Raw genomic sequence first — 22655 nt, 5'->3', positions numbered from 1 at the left:
CACACACACATCTTAAGAGCATATAAACTCAGAAGGAAGGTTGTTATTTTTTTAAAAGGATTCTCCAAGATACCATTTCATATGGCAAATTTCCATGAAGCATTTTTAAGATAACTGTTATCTTTCAGAATGAAGCACTTTCTGGCTTGTTTTGCTAGTGATGATATATTCACTTTGAGATTATAATCACTGAGACAAACCCTTTTGGAGCTACACTCGCTGTTGTTGCTCTAGACCTTCAGAGTTGTCTAGGGTGACTGACAGGATGAAGTCAGTCCCCGATGCTCTCTCACAGCAGCAGACTGCCCACATGAGGCCTGACTCTGGGTAAGGCCCTGGTCTCAGTTTTATGCACATTAATACAATTTCTCCTCAAAGAAACAACAACAACAATAACAACAACAACAACAACAACAGTAAAACTATGCACATCGGAGGAAGCCAGAGCTCGAAACAGTTCACTAACTTGCCAAGGCGGCATGATCAACAGCATAGCTGGGACTTGAGCCCACACAGCCCTGCTCTGCACCCTCTCTTCCCACTGCTTCCTGGATTCTCCATCCCTTATCTGTGGCCACAGAAAACCCTGCCTTTCAAGGATATTGGATGAAGATTCACTGTGTGTGGGAAACACTAGAAAGAGCCAGGCATAAAATAAATTCACAAACCAAGGCACTAAAGAAACAAAGTAGCCTCTAAATATGAATGTGGAGTGTTCCCCTTCCTTTCTGGTTACTTTCCGGCTGATGGGCTAAGCATCAACAAAGTAACATGATCTGACTTCATACAGCATTCTGAAGCCATTTTTGGTAGATTAATATACAAATAATTTTACTGGTTATAAAGATACATACCTAATACACACTTAGAACACAGAAATTATCTGCCAACATGATGCAGTCTATATACCAAGTGATTTTTTTAGGGGTGCATTATGCAAATTAATATGGTGTACATATAAAATATTTTAATATGGCCTAATGAGTACATGGAAATCTCTCTGGTGATTGGATAGAATTAAGAAGCCAGGCAAAGCATCTATACTGTACACAGCTAAATATATTTATGTTGGTGCAAATCCTTTTAGAAATGCATACAGTTTATGTTTTCCATTTTGCAGATGGCAGATCTTAAGTCTTGAATTCTGTGCTAAAATCAGGCTTCTAAATGAACACTGGCTTATTTGGACAAGAAGTGTGCTGTCCTTGGGTCATGCATAGTTTGAAAATATCGATCTCTGATATTTTGGGTATCAATATTTTGTTTGCTTAGTGTCATTCAGTAATGAGCATGCGTGATAGCCTAAAGGAAAGTGGTTCTTTTAACGTGTGTGTGAGTGTGTGTGTATATGTATGTGTGTATGTGTATGTGTGCATGTGGTTGTGCACATCATGTATTATACAAATGATAAATGTGCTTGTATAACTTTGCATTACTTAAAGGTGTGACACTGCTAAAGGGAATGTCTACACTATCAGGGATCCTGGGTACAGCAGGAGTCACACGTTTTGTTCCTTGAAGCCAATATGTTTCTTGTGCATTCTCATAAGGAGAAGATGACTTTATCCCTGGGGACAGGGTTCTTCTGTGTGTCTATGAGATACACATATAGACTTTTTACCCCACTGGGGAGATGGTTCAGGGGTAAAAGCACTTGTTCCACAAGCATGAAGACTTGAGTTCAAATCTTCAATATCCCTGAAAAACACTAGGCATGGCTGTCCATGTCTGGGACCCCACGATTGGGAGGCAGAGATAGGAAGGCAGACCCTGAGGATTACTTGCCAGCCAGGCTATCTGAAAGGCAGAGCCTTCAGTTCAGTAAGACACTCCGTCTCAAGACAGTGATGTAGAGAGATATCCACAGCCCTGCCTTGGCTTCTGCATGCATATGCAGGGGTGAGCATAGCCATACACTTATGTGCACAATACACACATGCACGTGCACACACACACACACACACATACACACATACACACACGCGCACACACACATACATACACACTCACACATACACATACACACATACATACATACACACACACACATTAAAAGAACCTCTTTCCTTTAGGCTATCATGCATACTCATTACTGAATAACACTAAGCAAACAAAATATTGATACCCAAAATATCAGAGATCGATATTTTCAAACTATGCATGACCCAAGGACAGCACACTTCTTGTCCAAATAAGCCAGTGCTCATTTAGAAGTCTGATTTTAGCACGGGATTCAAGGAGACCTCATAGCAGACAGCATTCACATGCTACTCCTTAGTTCTCTTGGTTTGGAGCAGGCACCAAATTGCATTCCTAGTGCATTCTCATTTGAAATCAGCCTGAGAAAGCCAACAACAGGTTCTCAGGACAGAGCTTCAATTTTACTGGCATTCTCAATCACATATCTACCGCGGTGTGACTGGTTTCCAGGCAGCCAGTCCTTCCAGGTTTGCCTGCCGGATGTATGGTGTTACTGGGATATAGAAATGGCTGCTGTGCACGCCAGTGGTTAGCAGGGCTCAAAGATGTAACATTATATCTCTCAATTGATTTGAGGAAAGAATGTTCATAAAATATATACTGCTTTTGGTTAGGAGTTGATTTCTAAATAAACAGACTCAGCGATGGAAACTCGAGAAACGGGCTAAACAAAACAGGCATTCATGAATGTATGCTTTAAAGTCAACTCGCAGTCTTAGCCTTTTATAAGCGTCCCAGAGACTGTAGATTCGGCTGCATTAACTTTATGATGTACGGTTGTTCTGATTTCACTTAGTTTTCAGTCACTCGTGGAAAACCTTAACTCTCTGGAACAGCCTGTACTTTCTTAGAGACTGGCCAGCTTCTCAGCCTGCGAAGGCCTTGGGGACAGTGAATAAAGAGCACGCGTTTGTTTGGGACTCAGACGAAGGAAGAAGAGTAAAGAACTTTGCTATAACAAATTTCCTTTGCACCTTAACAAAATGGGAAATGCTAGAGGTTAGAGGGCTGCCGACCTCTAACTCCTTCCCTGAAAAGTGCTAACTTGCACAACATAAAGCCTGGCCAAGTGGGGCTATCTCCCCTAATTTCCAATGAACTGAGGCTAACTAGATTTTTATCTTGGCTACAAACTGGGAAGGAAACACCCCGGCCTGCTTAGATCCTGCTTTTAACACAAGATTGTGTGGCCAATGGCTGCACGGGATGCTCCTGGAAGATTAAAAGGCTAATAAGCAAGGAAATATGGTCGCTCCCATTTTTATACATATTCCAAAGAGAACAGGGCCATGTGCCACATAGCTACAGGACACATGCATAAATACTCAAACTAAGGGATGCTCTCTGGGCATCCGCTCTCCAGCTCTTGTGATGGCAAAGGTTTGATCAGAAGCCATGTTCACAAGCCACAGCTTTTGCTTGCTGTATCAACACTTTGCCGAAGAACCTGGCATGGGGTTGGTCAAGCCAAACATAAAAATGACGTTTGTACCTTCACCCAGCTTATTCTATCTAGATGGAGAGAAGTATGTGAAAAAGCAGATAGTTGAGCAAAAGTTCTATGACAGAGCGGCAGACAGCTGACACTTTGATAGCATGGAATATCAAAGTTATTAAAATGTGGGGAGGTATGCCTTTTGTGTGAAGTGGGAAAAAAATCTGAGTTCTGCTCTGGCATTTATTTTGATCGCAAAATAATCTATTTATCTGAGTCTTGATTTAATCAGTAAAATGATACTATCTACACTCCAAAGAGCGAATACACAGTACGTGCAAGGATTTTGTAAGCTGTCCAGACTCTATGAGGCAAGCACTGAGAAGGGAGGGAAGGGATCACAGCACTAACTTGGTAAGGCAGACAAGGTGAGGAGCTGTAAATAGAGGATGACGTAGATGTCTGTGTTAGGATGAACTGCCATTGCTTGGAGCTGTAGCAAAGTGACAGAACATTTACCTCACGTGTGTGAGGCTATAGGGGCAGTCTCCTTAGATAACTTGCACACAAATTCTCTAATTAAATAATTTCAAGATAAATCATACATAGTTGAAGTACTCATTGAGGGTCACACAAAAGAAGTGTGAACACTAGTCACTCTGCTCTGTTCCAAGTACAAGGGCTGACAAGGGACACCTACTTTCCAATCTAAGAATTTTAAGTTATTGAAATTAGCCAATCTTGGGGAGGCTGGCCAATTGGAGGGGTGTTTCTGTAATATTTTAAAGTTGTGTGAATTTCATAGTCATTCAAATTGACTTAGTGAGGTGGCCAATCACTCCTACAAATAGCCTTTGAAATAAGTAAGTTAAATAACTAGGGCTGAAACATCCTGCAGAAGGCCAGTATAAATGACTTGCTTTGTCATCTAGGGCCCTAAACATCTTGCGTATCCAACTGGTAATTTTACAGGCACTGAAAAGTCCTCAAGCCAATCCCAAAGTGGGATGAAGGACTTCCTACAATAGCATGGAGGCTTTTCTCACTGAATGAAGTCACTGACGTTGCTAACATATGTGAGGGTAAAAGGAGGCGGCCTCCAAGCTTCTTGTCTTGCTATGCCTGGTCCTTCCTGATGGACGAGCACACAAGCAGGCGAGAGCAAACGCCCCCTGGGCTACCTGCAGCAAAAATAACTCAAAAAACAACTGGTCAACTGGAAACTCAAGGAGATGGAGAGCACGTTGGCAAGGGTTTCTGGAAAAAAATCACTTATGCTGCTTTAAAAGGCCTCAAGTACAAGCATACATTTAGGCCCCTCCATGGAGATACATCAAAGTCTTTACTTAGTGTAGATGGAACCACTGAGAGAGTCTAGCTGTGTGAACTGAGATGAGACCATGGAGCGCTCTGATCGGAACCAATTTTCATTTGCCTTCACCAAACATTCCTCAAGCCCTGCACCACTGACAGAAGCTGAAATGTACGGAAGAAAGGCCTTTACTACGTGTAGCAGAAACAGGCCTGAACCAGAATCCTGGGTTCCTAGTGGACCTCTTCTCACCAGCCCATGCCTCTTGAAGGACTTGCCGTGATGGACATGTTGAGAAGGCTAGAGCATCCTCCTGCAATCACACCACCAGATCATGCTTACTCACACTTCCATCATTTCCAGTAAAGATGTAGCAGTGGTGAGGGAAAGGGCAGCTGAGTCATGCTGGGCTCCCCTAAACATACTCAAATAGGCCCTAAAGAAGACTTGATGGAAGAGGACGCTGATAAGAAGTGATTCCACTGGTTTGCATTGACTACTTAATCCTGTATAAACCTGGTGTGTTTAACCTGGTGTAAACCTCTATGCTCTGTCATAAACTTCTAGATAATACACTCTTCTTTAGTAAAAATTTTTATTAATATTTTTTGATAATATACTCTTACTTAATCTTTTTCACAAGGCAATGAGGTCTTATAGGCACTCTTGAACCTTTAGTGATATGTCAATTTTTTTAAAAGTTATGAAAAAAATAAATGGATTAAGGCAGTTCTCACTGGAAGCATTCTGAAACAGCCAATGTAGCTTTCTACTTCTAAAAAATTATCACACAGGCCGGAACAAATGTGTTGTTTGGGCTCCAAGTCTTACAACAATACTACATGTTACCATCCTGTTAGTTAAATGAAATTTAGAAAATGTCCCGCATTGTGATCTCTGTAAGGCCAATTGGCAAATCTCTTATTTGAGGCAAACATATGATATCAACCAGAATTCTACGGCGAGGAAGTTAGAGGCCTTCATAGTGACAATGTCCAGCAGCATAACATAATTGGAAACAGTTAGTGACTGGGGCAGAGGACTAGATGCCAGTGGGCTGCTATCTGGTAGCCTGGTCAAGCTTTGCTTGGCCACTTTCAACAGGTTTACTTAACCAGAGATAAAACTTGTCATCAGAATGCCGTGTAAACAAAACAGAAGTATTCCAACAGCATCGGGAGCAACCAGAGGGATCGAACAATACTGTACCTAACAGCGTGGCTCTACCAGAGGAGAGTTTTCAGAGTTAGATCTGGCACAGCATTGTGGGTGCCTGCAATCTAAACATTAACATTTCCTTAGGTAAAGCTATAGAACGGCATGTGGGGAGCCAGCCAAAATAGCTGAGGGAGACTAGGAAGGCCACATGTGGAACTAATTACTCATGGAGAGGCCATGACAAAAAGCATTTCTCCAGACTTTTCATGGGGGCTTCACTTTCAGGAAGTCGCTGTAATTACTGTTCAAGTCTAGAGCAGCCTGCAAGCTGCTGACAGGTCCAGCAATAGTGGAGGAGGAGGAGGAGGAGGAGGAGGAAAAGAAAGGGGGGCTCCAACTTATCTGAGCTTACTAAGGAGTGAAATACAGGAAAGCAAAATATCACAGGAAAAGTTAAAAAAAAAAAAAAGAAAGAAAGAAAGAAAGAAAGGAAAAGCGTCCAAATTTGCCTGCTCAACTGCGTTCAACCTTCTGTTTACTGTTTTATCTCCTCTCTATCTTCAAATTTCTTCTCCAGCCTGGATCGGACAGCAAATTTCTGCTTCTCTTAGCTCACTTCCAGTTGGCCACAGCAGAACTGTACATCTTGCCTTTTTTTTTTTTTTTTTTTTTTACAGCTTTTCCATACTGGGGCCCACTTCCTGCCCAGTTGAGGAAAAAAATCTGGCCTGAAGATGAAATGACTGCTTAACATTACACGAAAACATCTGGTACCATTTTATGCACAGACCCATGTCTGAGAGCAGGCGATTCTAGCGGTCTCTCCAGCGGCACAGCGCATACCCAAACCTCCCCAGGGTGACATCATCCCATATATGGACTCTCCAGCCCAGCCCTCCCCCTTTTCCTGGTCCTAAATTCATTGCCAGTTCCCTAGTCTGCTGCAAATGTGCCACGTCAAGACTGGAAATCACAGCCCTTGAGTGTGTCTCAGTCAATGCAGCAGACAGAATTCAGGGGGGAAGCCGAATAAGCCCTGGCGCAGGAAGACAGGCTCTCCCCAGCCCCGGGACAGGATTTTCCACACGCGGATGGAAGCTTCTGGAGATCCTGCTCCGTCGCCCCAGTGTTCAGACTACCTGTTCAGGACAATGCCGTTGTACAGTAGTCTGCACATTGGTTAGACTGGGCAAGGACCAGCAACGCTATGGACGGCTGGGGACAAAATGTGCTGTTTCCAAGGAGAGGACAGCTGGGTGCTCCTTTGCTGAATCTCATATCCAGTGTTTCTCTTCACAGGTTTTGCAAACTAGGGACCCGGAAGCCCTCAGGGACTCAGCCCGGGAGAAAGGACTGCTCCAGGGAACACCAGCTGGTAAGGCCTCCGGGACTGCTCACCTCGTCTGTGTTTGGGGAACTTCATAGGGACCCCATCATCTGTGTGACCATGCGGGACACACTGGGCTGCATGTGTGACAGACACCCATGAATTTAACTTTCAAAAGAGCAAGATGTATGGTAAATAGTGACTTTCTGTATGTTTTTGAAAAGTCTAAACATTGATCAATCAAGTGCTTTTTTAAATTTAAAGGTCTTCCACTTCTAAATGAAAGATGGAAAAAAAAAAAGCCTCACTCCAGACAAGTAACAATAACTTTAGGAGACTAAGTCTTGAATGGTTGAAACTTGTTAATTCAGTGACTTACACTTGGTTATGAATGAGCGCTGTGCGTGCACCTCTCACACTCCAGGAATGAATGCCTTTTGCCTGAAAGAGGGGTGTGGGGCGGGAGCGGGGCGACCTGCAATTTTCAAAACACTTGTACGGACAGGGAGCCTTTCTAAGTATGTATCCATATAAAAGAAACACCAGAAATAATAGTACCTAACAATAAAAGAAGAGGCAGTGAAGTGTTTTGCTACCAGACAAAAGCAGATGGACTTAGCCAGAGGATGAGCGCCAAAGTGCCAACCACAGCCTCCTGAGTCAGCAACTCAGCAGGCCAGGGGCATAGCCCTCAGTCTGTAGATGGCCACCTAGATGCCTTGAACTCGTTCTTTTAAAATCCAAGAACGGTTGAGACTTGCTGGTCAGCTGAGCCCTCTGGCCCGTATTTTACAAGGCTCTCCCTTGTCCAGGGCCTTTGAAATGATAAGGCCCGCTGTCTAGAAAGGCACTGATAAAACAGGAATTTGTAAACGAAGGCAAAAGTTGTCTTTGGCCAGTTTCCAGCTGTCCTGGAGGTGAAGGAGAGTGGGGAAGTGGAGGACATGAGAAGCGAGAAAACTTCCTCAAGTTGAATGAAATCCTGAGAGAGAAAATAACGGAAGAGTTGGGGTTGCTGAGAGAGCGGGGTGATTTGTGTTGAGCTGTAGCGGTGGCTGCCTTAAAGGAAGTTCGGGGGGGTGGGGGGGGGGAATGTTGCTACCGTACCCATAAAGTGCCACCTTTCATTTATTTTTACCCCTAAAAAATTTAATTTCCACATTCAGTGGAATGAAACTATCTCCTGTTTTCTGAGCTATTTGTGAAAGCTGAGTACAGTCTCTTTTGTCCTTTAAAGTCTGACTCTTTGTCTAAGTTAAGCAGGCTGAAATAATACAAAGATGAAAGCAAATTCACGTTAGTGAAACGTTTTTATTATGGCTGCACCTCTGAGTGCCCTTTAATTTTTTTTTTTAACTATGTTTCAGATCATCCCCAAAACAGTGTAGAGGACATAAAATGTTTCTGATGTATTATGGTAATTAATTAAGACAGATAGTGGGGGGATATTTAGCTGTTTGTCACTTAGGTAAACCGGGAAAGGCGCCCTTTCACTTTCCTATTAGAGTGGAAGGATCCTATCTTAATTATGTTTAACAGAGGAGTTGAGAGTTCTAAAAATCTCTCACTTCCTTTACACAGAAAACTGAAAACATTATTAGTCAATTTATGGAAGTTTATGTGTTCCAGGAAACATACTTCATAAAAGAGAACAGACTGTGGCACACTTAAGATTTCTTTAATTTTGCAGGGATATTTTACTCTAGAAACAATTGAATTGTATGACTTGCTTTCATTTAATGTATATTTAATTTAATTTTTTCTCTTCATATTAAATGTCCTTTTTTGGTTCAAAGAGAAGAACTCTTTTCTACACGTCATTTACCTTCTTTCTCCCAGGGGACAATTTTTAGTCTGAAGATACAAAGGGCCCAGGGGTGATTCTGTCGTAAGTTCAACAGTAATAATAAGAATTTCTTTGGAAACCCAGGAGTCCCTGCCTGTACTTGGTGGAATCCTAACAAGCTATTTTCAAGGAAAATGTTAAATAAATGAAAGGAGCAGCATTTAATTTTAAATTGTATGAGTTAATTTTGTTTTTAAAAATTCCTCTGATAACCCTGTGCTGAATGAAGACAGGATGATAACAAGTCTGTGTGCAGTTGCAGTCACCACTTACAGACACATCATCCTGAAAACAGCCATATCTGTTTCCAAAGTAATTAGAATAATATCTAATTTTATTCCAATATTACTTCCAAAGGAGATACATAAATATAGTACAGAAGAGAGTAGTCAAGAGCAAACACCTTCCACTGGACCTTATGGTAAGTCTAACCATGATGAGTGAAACATTGTACATGTTCATAAAATGGGAACCATTTGCAGGGTCTGTCAGAACTTCACTTTAGTGTAAATCCCATCCCTGGTAAATAACGGATAAGGCTAGGTGCTGAGAACTTTTTGACCATTCAAGAGAAAGGAAATTCTGAGGTACAGCCTCAACGCCATCACTTCACAGTCTGCTTAAATTCTCAAGACAAAACAAAAGCATAGATCTCGAAATCAAAGGAAGTTTGTTGGTACTGGGACACAGTATCCTACTGATAGCTCTCCTACAGTTAGTTAGTAGGCTTACCCGCCTTCCTGCTTGCCATCCAGCCTTTGGCTTGGAGAATATGCTTATGTTATTAACACCAAAATATACCATCTTCCCCACCTTTTGCCTATGGACCACCCAAGTATTTTACTCTATGGGAAAGAGAAAGTTTATGGAAAACACTAAGAAAATAATGCTTTTTCTCTTGGTTGGTGTCTTAAGCTGATAAGGGAAATAAAAAGAAACTACAAGTTGTTTTAAAAAGTCACTCGTCCACAAATGTCCATTGTCACTAAAGGAAGCTGAAGTTTCCAGTGACTCTGTAAGGGACCTGCTCTTTAAAATCAACCTTTTCTCCTATCTCAGGACAATAGCCCACCCATCACTATGATGTCCAAATAATAACTGTGAGACAGTCACACAGAGATCCCAGCTTAGAACAGCTTGGATGCCAGACTTTGACCACCGAAGCTTTCATATTCCAAATTTATTTTTTACTTCAGTGTCCTGCAGATTATGTGGATGTAAATATTTAACCTCTTTAAAATGACTTTTATTGAGGGTTTTTTTTTATCAGTTGTAAGTTAAGGAAAACAAATCTTTATCTTGGATCTTCTGATTTATCCTGATAGCCAGTTTACTACAGTTGCTATGTGTCAGTTTTACTGTTGGAGATTGAAAACATATTTTTTTTCTTACATATCAGTCTTGAGACACGGCATCATAACAAATTAAGCGTCACCTGCTGTGACAATTGCGTAATGTTGTTTTCATATTTTAGACTAAGACTTTAAGTAGGAACCAAGCAAGTATGGCTTGGGACACAGGGTGGGGGGAAGCTTTCTGTCTTTGAGTTTGTTTTGTTCTTTAACAAGCCTGGAGTAGGTTCAACATAGTTATAAATTATGTTCATGGCATATATTTACTATAGCCATTTTTTAATCTATCAAAAAATAAATTGTCCCCTCATGAATAAAATACTCATTTCATCACCGCCCCCCTTATTTTGGTTTATTTTTTCTGCTTAGAAACTATCATGACATTTCAAGCTCAAACATTCTGAATAGTACGGCATAAATAAAACTGCTTCATATTAAAGGACAACACATGGACTCACATTTCTTTTTACTTTTCCAGGTTGCATGTATTATTCCATTAGCTGAGTAGAGTAAACTGGATCTAATTATTCATGGGAGAGGGGAAAGCAATGCGGAATTATAGTAACGTTTAATTGCTACCAGTATATTCTTTGTTTGTGAATCACTCTATAATGATTTTCTGCTGTGCTGAATGAAACAACGAACCAAATAGTATTTCAAGGTATCTATTTTTGCATACTTGACTTTGTAATTACTTGACTAGCAGCCAAGCTCTTGTGCTGGACTGAAATGTTGGACAGAAACACACATTATTTCCTTGAATTAAATAAGTCCAGAGACAATTGCCCTCATCAACAGTTAAGTCTGTTAAAATGACACCATCTCTAGACACTAAACAGAACTTCAGGTCTGCAGTAAACTCTTCCTTATCTCACTCTCAAAAAAGTATTTTACTGTCCATGAAACTTCTATTTGCTTTCTTTTCCTTTTAGAATGTCCAACTAAAGGTAAATAATAAAGTACTTGTTTCCTTTAAAGTTAATCTATAATGTACAATCCTTAGATAATAATGTGTTTTGATTGATTGTTTTGTTTTGTTTTGTTGTTTTTTAAAGAAATTCCACTTTTTTAGACTTTCAACTCTTTGGCTGTTTTGTGTTTAAGATGACAGAGAAGTTGTTAAATATCTCTACATATGCAAGCTGAGAAGGTATATTAAAGTAGCCAGAAGTCTTGACTCAGCAGGCCTCATATACATTTGTATGCTTAACGCCATTGATTGGGCTTTTCATTTTGGGTAGGAAATGAACTTTCCTTTTTTGTGTTTAAGTTCTGTCTCTAGTAATATTGGATTAACAATGTCAAGAACACAACATTCTAGATTATGCCTTTGTTTTATGGCATCGCCCTGCTAGTTAATCAAGAGGAATATAAGCTCATAAACTGTTTGGTTTTCATATGGATACTACAAAAGGAAAATAAAATTTAAAATAAATTCTTATTGCTTAGAGATATGTATTTATCTCCAAAGTCTGTTGCCAGACACACAAGGCTCATTGGTGGTTTGAAAATGGCTGCTGTAACCATGTGATTGACAATGTTCTTTTTCATGGGCAAGGCTAGGTACTTAACTACTATGAGAAACATGCATAAACACAGACTTTGTCTTTGACTTCACTAGTAAGAGGTGCAGAGATTTTGTGAAGAAGAAAAGCATCTGTTTCAACTACTCTGAACCCTGATCGCATGAGGGCCAATAACAATAGGAATTGGATTTTTTAAAATTCTTAATTATGTTATATTTTTTTTCTTAAAAACATGTGAGTTTTCTGTTTTTGACAATCATCCTTGTTATCACATTTGGATGAAATGTATGCATGTACTTTCTGAATAAAGTCAAAGTCTAACGTCTTTTTAGTTCCATAATGTTTTAATGTTTAATTCTATTGTGTGTTTCTCTCCCTTCCCTTTATTCCCCCCCAAAATCACCAAATCTGGAAAACAGGCTGATTGTCTCTGTCCATGAGCAAAGGAAACCTGAAGGACCCAAGGGCCTGGCTGGACAGAGTTGTCATGTGTCTGCCTGTCTACACTTGCTGTGCAGAACATCCGCTCACCTGTACAGCAGGCACAGACAGGCAGTCACATGACAACCCAGCCTGAATGACAACCAGCCATTGAAAGAGAGCAGCCCTCACACCATAGAATCTACACCAAGAGCTACAACCACAGTGAGGGGTCTGGGGGCCTGGGGTTTTAAACTGTTGCCTTATTAAAAACTCGTATGTAATCTTTTTATTTTGATTCGCATTATTAAGACCCACCCAAAGTAAAGTGAGTGGTGCCTATGAAACATAATAAAACCCATTTCTGAAAATGCTCCTGTGTTTTACATAGTCCTCTTTTCCTGCATCTTACCCTTGACATTGATTGTACACATCTCTGCTGCCTCCCAGTATTGATATGAGAAAACCAGTTCAACATAACCATTTAACTTCGGTTTGATGTTTGTCAAAGAATAAATTATCTCTGCCAGTTCTCATCTATAAATGACTGTTTTATATACTGTAACTTTTAAATGGGGGCAATGGGAGGAGAAGTAAAGGGGGAGGGAGGAGAGAGAGAGAGAGAGAGAGAGAGAGAGAGAGAGAGAGAGAGAGAGAGAGAGAATATAAAAAAAAAGTAACAATATATTCTGGAGGATCAAGCATTTCAAGCTAAGAAACTGCCACTCTGGTACGGATAAAACATATTATAAAATATTTATAATAGGTTTTTCACGAATACTCAAATAACTTTTCTTCTCTTGATAAACAAGGACACTGAACCGTGGACATTTCCAGGTGCCATGACATGCACAGATTAGCCACCATGTTGCTCCTTAACTAAGAATTTACGATATAGCCACAGGGATAAAACATATAGAACTGATATATTTACTTGAAATCTACATTTTCATTCATGTAAACTTTCACACCCAAGATTTTCAAGCAAGTCGTTATTTTCAAAAGGGCAAAGACAGGCCTGCATAATGTCGTTTGCCCTAAGTTTTGAGGAAATATCCAACTTTGTATACTGATATGAATTGGTGATCAGGGCTGACTTTGTATATGAGCATTAAAAACAAATAAGGACCAAATGCAGAGATAGGTAAACTCAGAATCTTGTTCTTTTTTGACCTGGTTTATTAAAGTATTTTACCTTTCAGTATTTCAAATTTAACTTTTACTTATCTTCTAATCAAGCTTTAAAATTGTAACCTGAGGCTGCTCAAACTATTTTGTAATGGTCAGAATGATTAAATATCTCAAGCAAACTTTTTCACTCACGCATTCCATCTCTAAAATGTGAAATTTAATCTGAAAGCTAAGAGCTTTAAGAGTCCACATTTTCTGAATTTTATGGTGTTTGTACTAAGTCTGACAGCATACTTTCTTTAAGAGAGAAAAATAGGCCTGAGTCACAGGCAAAATTGCGACATGAAAATAGGAATAAAACTAAATGTCTTGCATGTAAACAATCACAGAAATATATCTTGTATTTAAAAAAAAAAGATTCTGCTTCTCCTCTATTAGACTCATGAAGAAGTACAAGGTTTTTGCCTTAGAGGAAACTCCCATGACCACCCAATAGAATGCTGGATGATTCTTCACAAAATGTGAAGTATAAACAGGAAGTATAAACAGACCATGAAGCCATTTGCATATTCCCACCCGGCTTTGAATGCTTTGTGGAAACTGCAGCAGACACTGCGAGAGTTCTGTGAAGACTTATTCTTTTGTACCCTTCCGGGACAGCCGTGTACCCTGCTACCCTGCTCTGGGTGACACGGGGTCCCAGGCAGAACCTGAGTAACTGGGGGGGGGGGGGCGGGCAGTAGAGAAATCCTAAAGTGAGGCACTCCGGCATAAGGTTTCAAATAGTTTTTCCATAAGTCATAAAAATTACCCTTAAAAACATTTCTGAATCTGCTTCAAAAGTCTTGACTGCTTTATATACACTTTAAATTCATAAAAATAAGTCAAATGAGTTTTTATTCTTCTGGAAAACAGGTAATAGGAAGAGTGGACTTTCTAGAATGAGACAACAAACAGTAGTAGTGGGTTTGTAGTTAAAAGATATTTTTAATAAATTTGAAATAGCACTGGCCATTATATTTTATTGAATAACACTTATTTTATTTCCTAAATCAAAAATCTTTGGAAAATGCCAGAATGTGAAAATAATCAATCTCATATTAAGTTACTTTCTATATGTATTTTTTTTTAAAAAGCAACTATAGAGATGAAGACTTTTAAGTTTTACAATTTGGTGTTTGATATTTATTTAGACTTTTAAAAATAAAAATAGCCAAGTTTGAGCTAGGTAAAAGGTTTTGATGAGGAGTGTGCTGAGCGTTCAGTGGGCCGAGCCTCCCCCATCACATTGGGCAGCGCAGCTCTGCACACTCTAGAAATGACGTGAAGAGGCCAAGGGCTGGAGATCCCTATGGCTCTGCTCTCCTAATTTTGACCATCCAGGCCTACAGTTGTCACTTTCCTTCCTATTTTCAAAGTTGTATTTGTCATCTGTTCGAGCTACACAAGAAAAGCAACGCTAAGTAAACATCCCTATAAGGGAATTATATCATCTCCTTATCAAGCTATCCAAACATTTCAGCCCACAAAAATGAGGCCTGTAATTTCTTAAGAGTCCAAAGAATGTCCCGTTTCAATGCAGATTTGGATTTCCTGCAGTCATGCAAGGTTAGTACATTTCCTCTGGAAAGGCCGTGTCCCGCAGTCCTGCTTTGTATTGCTATTCCAGCCTTTATGCTGGGCCACAGACGTAGAGCAAGCGTTGGCAGGCAGCTCCACTGTATCTCGATGAGCAGCTGCTTCTCTTTGCCTACTTTAACTGTGTAAAGACACACACATTCAGATGTACATCTATTTACTCCCTTCCTGCTGGCATTAAGAAAAGTGAAAGCCTTTTCCTCTGAATCCAAGTATCCCTTCTCTTGAAATATATACCTCAGAAATACTGTAAAGAAAGTTTGCCATGAGAGTATTAGCCTAAAGTTATCAGAATAAGTTTTTATAGCGAGCTTTTGCTTTATTCTTTTATCCTGACTAAATTCCCCAAGAATTTATATGTGAAAACTAATAATGAGAAATTCAGTTTTTGCTCAAATGACCTCAAGACCAGGAAGTCATGTATAGTCAGGCAACTAAAGGCCACTATCCAATGACAAAAGTGAACAGAGTTCTGTAGTTCAACAATTCACCTTTGTCCCTTGGTAATCCTACCACATGCCAACATTTCACTACAGCTTAGCTAGCCATTTGCTCACTATCTCAGAGGTTCATTAATCAATATCTAATCTGTTTGATCATTATTGGAACTAGTGGCATCAGAAAGTGAGCAAAACAACAGCCCCTGGGTGCACAGGGCTTACAGCCGTCATGTGTCAACTTGTCCTGTCACTTTTCATTTTCTGAAACGTCTCTTAGATCATGTCTAACAATTTGCATCAGCTCAGGCCAGCCTAGATGTCGCGAACTCTCATTTGTCATGGTAATAACTTTGTAACCCCCAGTTCCAATCAATTCTCTAGAAGATAAGCAAAGTGCACTCTCCCTCCCTCCCTCCCTCCCTCTCCCTCTCTCTCTCCCTCTCTCTCTCTCCACACACACACAAATACATATGTATATATAACATATATACTTCATGTATAACATGTACATATATAATACATATGTAAAAATATAAATACGTATATATTTCACAGAGCTAAACTAACCAAGGAGAAGCAATTGCTCGTTCAGACGCAGTGGAGCTGCCTGCCAATACCTTACACCTGTGGCCCAGCGTAGAGAGTGGAGTGGTAACGGAAAGCAGAGCTGCGGGGACGACGTTGCTAATAGAAATGTATTAACCTCACATGACTGAAGGAAATCTACATCTGCGTCCAGACAGGACATTGAACATCCAGGGGAGGGAAGCGGGCCTGGCATTTCAGCAGGTGTGAGGACAATCAGAAGTGCTAGTGACAGCTACTAACGTGGGAGGAGTGTCTTCTTTTCTGAAAGCCATTTAGCATTTGGCTAAACATTTTGGCCATTTGGCCTGGATTGGTGTTGATAAATGAAAATATATATATATATATTAGACACATAATATAGAGAGTATACTATATATGTAATATAGATATAACATATATAAAGAAGAATTTCAAATGGCTTATTCCAGATTGCCAACATTAAACGACAAAAAAACAACAACAAAAAAAAAAAAACCACCAAGATAAAGAGAAAAACAGAAGCCAGTGTACTGTTCTGGGGATGGGTCCAAAGCTGCTAAAGCTGCTCAAGGCCGACCAAAAGGGTGGACTCACTGTAAAACTGCTGTGGAGAGGGGCATAGAATAGTCTACATGACATTGTTGAGATTGCTGTATTTCTCCTGTGAGTACTCATCAAAGATAAGTGGCAAAGCCAACCTTAGGTTATGATTTTGATAAAAGTCAAAGAGTCATGCGCCAGGCATCTCAGATCACCTGTCCGCATGTCTGAGCTCTGACCTCGCCCTAATCAGCAGGTGCCCCTGCTCCTATGGGTCTTGGCATGCATATAGTGGCAGAGGACATGGAACAGACCTGTGCAACCAATAAAAATATGTTCATGACCATTTTCATAGAACATTCCAGGTCTGGGGTTCTGCTACATGATCTAGAAGTATAAGACCTGAGGCAATCCCCTAGGAATGACCTAGAAACTGTTGAACTCTGAAAGATGAACTATGCCCTTTCACACTGCACAAAGCTCCAGTGTTGAAGTATGTTAAAGAATAAGGTATTGTTATGTGATAAACTCTGTCCACTGTAACACACTGAATTAGAATAACCTCATGAAGATAATGTGACATTACGTTGCCTGGAACACAAGCAGAAACCTTTCTGTTAAAGTCATGTATCAGTGACATGTGTGCACCATTGCTGTATTGAACTGTTAGAGTACAGGTTCAAAAACTATCAATAGATTTGGGGGGGGGCATGTTGATTCATAGATCCAGTGAAACTTAAGAGCAAGGTGTATTTATCTTTTCTGAATAGGGAGAAACTGGAAAACTGCTGAAACCAATGCTTCGAGGGTCATACTTGTCACATCAGTTATCATGGACTTGCCATGCCAGCTTGGAAAGGAATCAGTTTGATAGCATCATTCCTAAATCTTAAATAAGACATGGGTAACGTATATACTACAAAGAGAGACAGTGTGGAAAATCTCACTGCACAATGAGAGGTGAGTTCCCTTTTGTTACCTGAGCCTTGACATTCCTCATTAAGAAAACCCAGATCCCACACACGTGAGGTCATAACATGAAACAACCAAAACAAATGGGGAATCAGGAGATATGTCAGTCAAAGAATGACACTGCATACTCAGGGCAACTGTGGTGACACTTTCAATAGCTTGAATAAACACATCAGTGTGGTAGCAAGGACCTTAGCTGACACATGATTTATGAAGGCCCTCTGTGAAATCTCCGAGGTGATTGGTTTAGCAATGGTCCCTACTGCTCAGTGAAAAGACTGAGGTCCAGAAAAGTGGAGCGACTTGACCCAGTACAAGCAGCCACAGCAAACCTACACCCCCGCCCATGCCCCTTTACAGCGCCAGGTCTACACAGCCTTGTGTTCCCTTAGTGTTATCCTAAGAAACAGCCTTGAACTTGTTCCTCATAATGGGCATACTTTTTAACTAAAACCTGTCAAAGGATAAATTAAACCATACATACTCACAGGGCATAATGTATTTATTGAGCATCCATTTAGGTGATAATGAAAACCCATACCTGACTAATTGCAAAAGAAAATAAAATGATGGCAAAAACGCATAATACAGCGACCCTTTATGAGAGTTTAAATGTAAATTATCATTAAACAAATTAATGAATCATTAAGCAAAATAATGAAGCAAAATTATTATTATTATTATTATTATTATTATTATTATTATTATTTCTGAATAGGGCTTCCACAGTTTGCTAGTGTTGACTGACATTAAGGGACAGCCTAAGCATTCCTCTGACCAACAAATTAGCTCCATGCGTTGAGGTTGAGGTAGAAATATAGCTTTTTTTATTTTAATTTTATTAATTTATTCAGATTACAACCCAATTGTTATCCCATCACTTGTATCCTCCCGTTCCTCCCTCCCTCTCGCTTTCACCCTATTCCCCGGCCCTAGGTCTAAGACTGAGGGGGGCCTCCTCCCCCACTGTATGGTGATAAGCTATCAAGTCTCATCTTGGTATCCTGCTTATTCTTTCTTTGAGTGACATCTGGATTTGGGGAATTCTTTTTACAGGTTGTCAATAGAATCACCGTTAGTCAACCTGTAGTTGAAGGACAGCAGCATGCCCCTTTGGAACCTAAGCATCCTTTGCAGCAGTGATGCTCACAATGAGTGCCATGCAGATTCAAGACACCCATGGTGTGTTGCTCAGCCACACATACATCGTACTTCCTGCATGGAGCCGGTTTTCTTACTCGCTTTTCTACTCCAGCTGCCAATAGAGCTTGTTTACTCTCTCCCAGTGAGCAAGAAGCAGTGTCATTCCTTCTCTTTTGCCTCGACTGCACACTCAGAAATGGTCTTCAGAGGCAGGCAGCTCTGGCCTGAGAGGCCAGTGGGCAGGGTAGAAGAGGACAGTGGTGGCCGACCGAGGAGTAGTGATCTGAGAATAAAGGATGCTGGAGAGGGTTCTGTCTCACTAACACCAATTCCTTGGAGACGGCCACCATCCTTGGGTCAAGCATTCCTAATATGAAATTTTCCCGTCATGTTTCTGGGCAGAGTTGTGAATGAACAGGTAGCAGTAGCCAGTGACTAAAGTGGCTTGCCTCTCCATCTGAATCGGAGTGTTCCTCACCTGAAGCCACTACCCAGGGTAAGTCACCACCCTCTCTGGCCTTGGCCTGCTATGGTTCCCTAGCTGGCCTCCCTTCTATTTTTGCCACCTCTACCCTTTAAGAAAACTCCGAACACAATGCACAGCCCCACAAATCGCATCATGTCACACCATGTTGGAGAGCTTTAGAGGTTTCCAGTTATCCTTGGAATAAAATCCAAATAATTGGGCGGTGACTCCTACCTGCTGGCATCTTTGTCCCTAACTATACCTCCATTCTGGTCACAATGTTCCTGGTAGTTTCCAGCTCTGAGACTTTTGCATTGATCATGCCCTCTGCTGGATTGCTAATTCATTTCCACAGCTCATACACCAATATGACTTTTTTTTTTCTAATTACCCATTCTAAAGGCTTGTCTCCTGTCATGTTCCCTGTTTCATTCTTTCCTGAGCATTGGGTACTTGACATTACCCTATTTATGTACTTGGTGTTGGTTACATACAGTACTGGGCTTGGCTGTCCTTTCTTTCTTTCTTTCTTTCTTTCTTTTTTTTTCTTTTTTCTTTTTTTTTTTCTTTTTTCTTTTTTTTTCTTTTTCTTTTCTTTTTTTTTTTTTTTTTTTTTTTTGCATGCTCTTAAAGGAGAAAAGTGGCCAAAGGTCATTCACATTCTCCCCTGCCTCCAATGTCCCTCTACATACACCTTTAGTAAAATGGTCACTGGACACAGGCAATATTGGTATACATATTTATTTTCTATTTGTGGAAATCAAGCATTCTTGGGAGAGCAGCTGTTTCTGTGGTTGTCTTGAGTCTTTACAGAAAGAAGACAAACTCAGTAATGTAACTCCTTGAGCCCTCAAGATTTGTTTTTTTCTATCCAGAACATCAGATCCCTCACTACTCTTCTGGAAGTGACACAGCAGGACAAAGAGCCAACCCCATGGCTGCACTGCAAGAGCAATGGCTCCCCGGATCTCTCATGCACCCACGGTGGCCATTCCCCAGAAACAGGTCAAGTCTGAGTCACCTGAAAAATTATCCTGGTGAATCCATTTTGAGGCAAGGTGGAATTGGACAGCCCTGAATACATCTGGGACGCTCAGAGCCCAGAAGCCTGGAGTCTAATTTCTGCCTTGCTACCAACTCCCCATCTGACCTTTGGAGGCTGGTTATCCTGATAGACATTGCAATGGCTTTTATAAGATAAACCAAACCATGTTGAAATGGCTTTCCAAAATGGTGGCCTGCATTGGTGGTGGTGATGATGCTTACTGGTTTTAGTGTTCCCATCTCCAAATCACAATAATAACAGTACCTTTCCCAGAGTTCTGATATGGGTCATTTAATGCACAGACAGCAAACACTGACTGCCATTATTATGGCTTCTAAGCAAAACGGTCTGCCTTCCCTTGTGTTACTGGGAAAGGTCCCAAGACTGATGATGTATGTAATTGTATGTAAAGGAACATCTAAACATTTAGGGGTAAATGTGTCTACAGTGCAAATAAGCAACAAAGAAAATAATTATTTACTCTCTTTTCTATATAGGGAAGTGTTTTGGGGCTTACACCATGACCTCTAAAACTAGAGCTTTCCCACAAAATGACAGGAATGCCTCAGCCGCAGGAAAGCACTGCTAAATAATACTGTGATCCTCAAAGTGGCTGTCTTAGTCAGTGTTCTATTGCTGTGAGGAGACACCATGGCCAAGGCAACTCTTATGAAGGAAAACATTTCACTGGGGCTGGCTTGCAGTTTCGGAGGCTTAGTCCATTATCATCATGGTGGGAAGTGTGGCAGAATACAGGCAGGCACTGGAGCAGCGGATGAGAGCTACATTCTGACTTGAAGGCTGAGAGAGAGCCTGAGTCTAAGCCTGAGCCTGGCATGGGCTTCTGGAACTGCAAAGTCCACCCTCACTGACACATTCCCTCCAACATTTATTCCAAGAAGACCACACCTCCCAATTCTTCTAATCCTTTCCAACAGTGCCACTCCCTGGTGACTAAGCACTCAAATACATGAGCCTGTGGGCGTTTTTCTGATTCAGACCACCAAAATGACTAATACCACCTTTCACTGAAGTTGGTGACATGAAAATTTGAAAATAATGCCTTGAATGGCAAGTTTGTTCTAGCTTTTCCATAGAATTTGGGTTTCCATGTCACAGACTCTTTCATGGGAATCAACCCTTCATCCAGTACTTCCAACACGGTGTTCCACAGAAGACACAGCACAAGGGAAAGAACCCTGAGCTCTGAACCTTTTCTTCCAAGAAAATAACAAAGGGATCTTTTACTGCTTTCAAAAGCAGTGAAGATAAAGTAGGAGGGACTTTCAACTCTGACACACGTCTTTCATAGCTAATAAGATTGAGATGATCTCACCTGTCCATGGTTCTGCTATCCAAGACCGCTCTTACATACAGTTTGTGTGCCGTATTACAAATGCCAGTGACTTCACTGGCTAGAACAGGGCTATTAAAATTTCCAAAACATAGCTCAGTGTCTATCCGTGCCTTCCCAAATCTAGCTGTAAGGTTTTATAGCACCTTAATGGCTCTATAAGACTGATGTGACTTTTTTTGTGCCTTTGTAGATATAGATTTAAATAAGTAGTAAGTTGCAGGATGGCATTATTAACACTTAACACAAGCCAGAACACCACAATTATCATCATTTATGCTTTTACAGAGACATCAAATTTGCAAAAAAAGAAAACATGAATAATGACCTGGTACTAACAAGAAGATCAGCAATCCCACCATTCCTCTAGCCTTTTATTTGAGGTGGGTGCCATAGCAACAGTTCCACATTGCCTTACTCATAGCGGCATGCTAATCGCTTCCCTTATGTCCTTTCAAAACATTAGTTAATAAAAGTTGCTTTCATTAAATGGTACCAGTGACTTGACATTAACAGGAGGAAGGAAGTTTCCAACTCCTGACCCATAAATTCATTTCTTTGGGTCAGCAAAATAGGGCTATACTTAAGAAATAAGCAAGGGATGAAATTCAATGGGAACATTGTAAAACTAGAGATCTGTAAAAAGAAGAAGGAAGAGGAGGAGGAGAATAAGAAAAGAAAGAAAAGAAAATCAGGGCTTTTAAAAACAGTATTTGCAGACAGAGCTCATAGCCAAAAGAACTGGTGTCTGGCACCATGCATCACAACAGCATCAGTGGACTTAAGTTTAGGAACACTTCAGGGAACTGTCATTGTCTACGGCTTACCTCATCGTCTTTATACCAGGACAAGCTTTCTGCAGTGAGGACAAACCAGTAGCCCTTCGAGCCTCCTTTCATGATGCCAATGTTGCTGACGGTCAGCCAGCCCTTACGAATCACCTGCAAGAAAGCAGACATCAGCAGAGGCATTCAGTGTAAGGAACTGGAAAGCAGACGTCTCA

The 22655-nt window shown here is 40.7% G+C and overlaps 1 protein-coding gene across 5 annotated transcripts in view; it reads right to left on the bottom strand.

Annotated features, from left to right (window-relative positions):
- The window catches only part of DNM3 (dynamin 3), a 469385-nt gene that overhangs the window by 217519 nt on the left and 229211 nt on the right, over positions 1–22655 (bottom strand). For all 5 annotated transcript variants that reach the window (XM_084791206.1, XM_084791207.1, XM_084791203.1 and 2 more), the window contains one exon: positions 22480–22593. In XM_084791206.1, the coding sequence (XP_084647332.1) occupies positions 22480–22593 (114 nt within the window). The remainder of the gene's footprint in view (positions 1–22479; positions 22594–22655) is intronic.

This window comes from Acomys minous, assembly GCF_964271855.1.
Source record: "Acomys minous genome assembly, chromosome: 1".
In the NCBI taxonomy this organism is placed as follows: Eukaryota; Metazoa; Chordata; class Mammalia; order Rodentia; family Muridae; genus Acomys; species Acomys minous.
The sequence above is the reverse complement of the archived record's forward strand: the minus strand, read 5'-3'. Positions and strand labels throughout refer to the sequence as shown.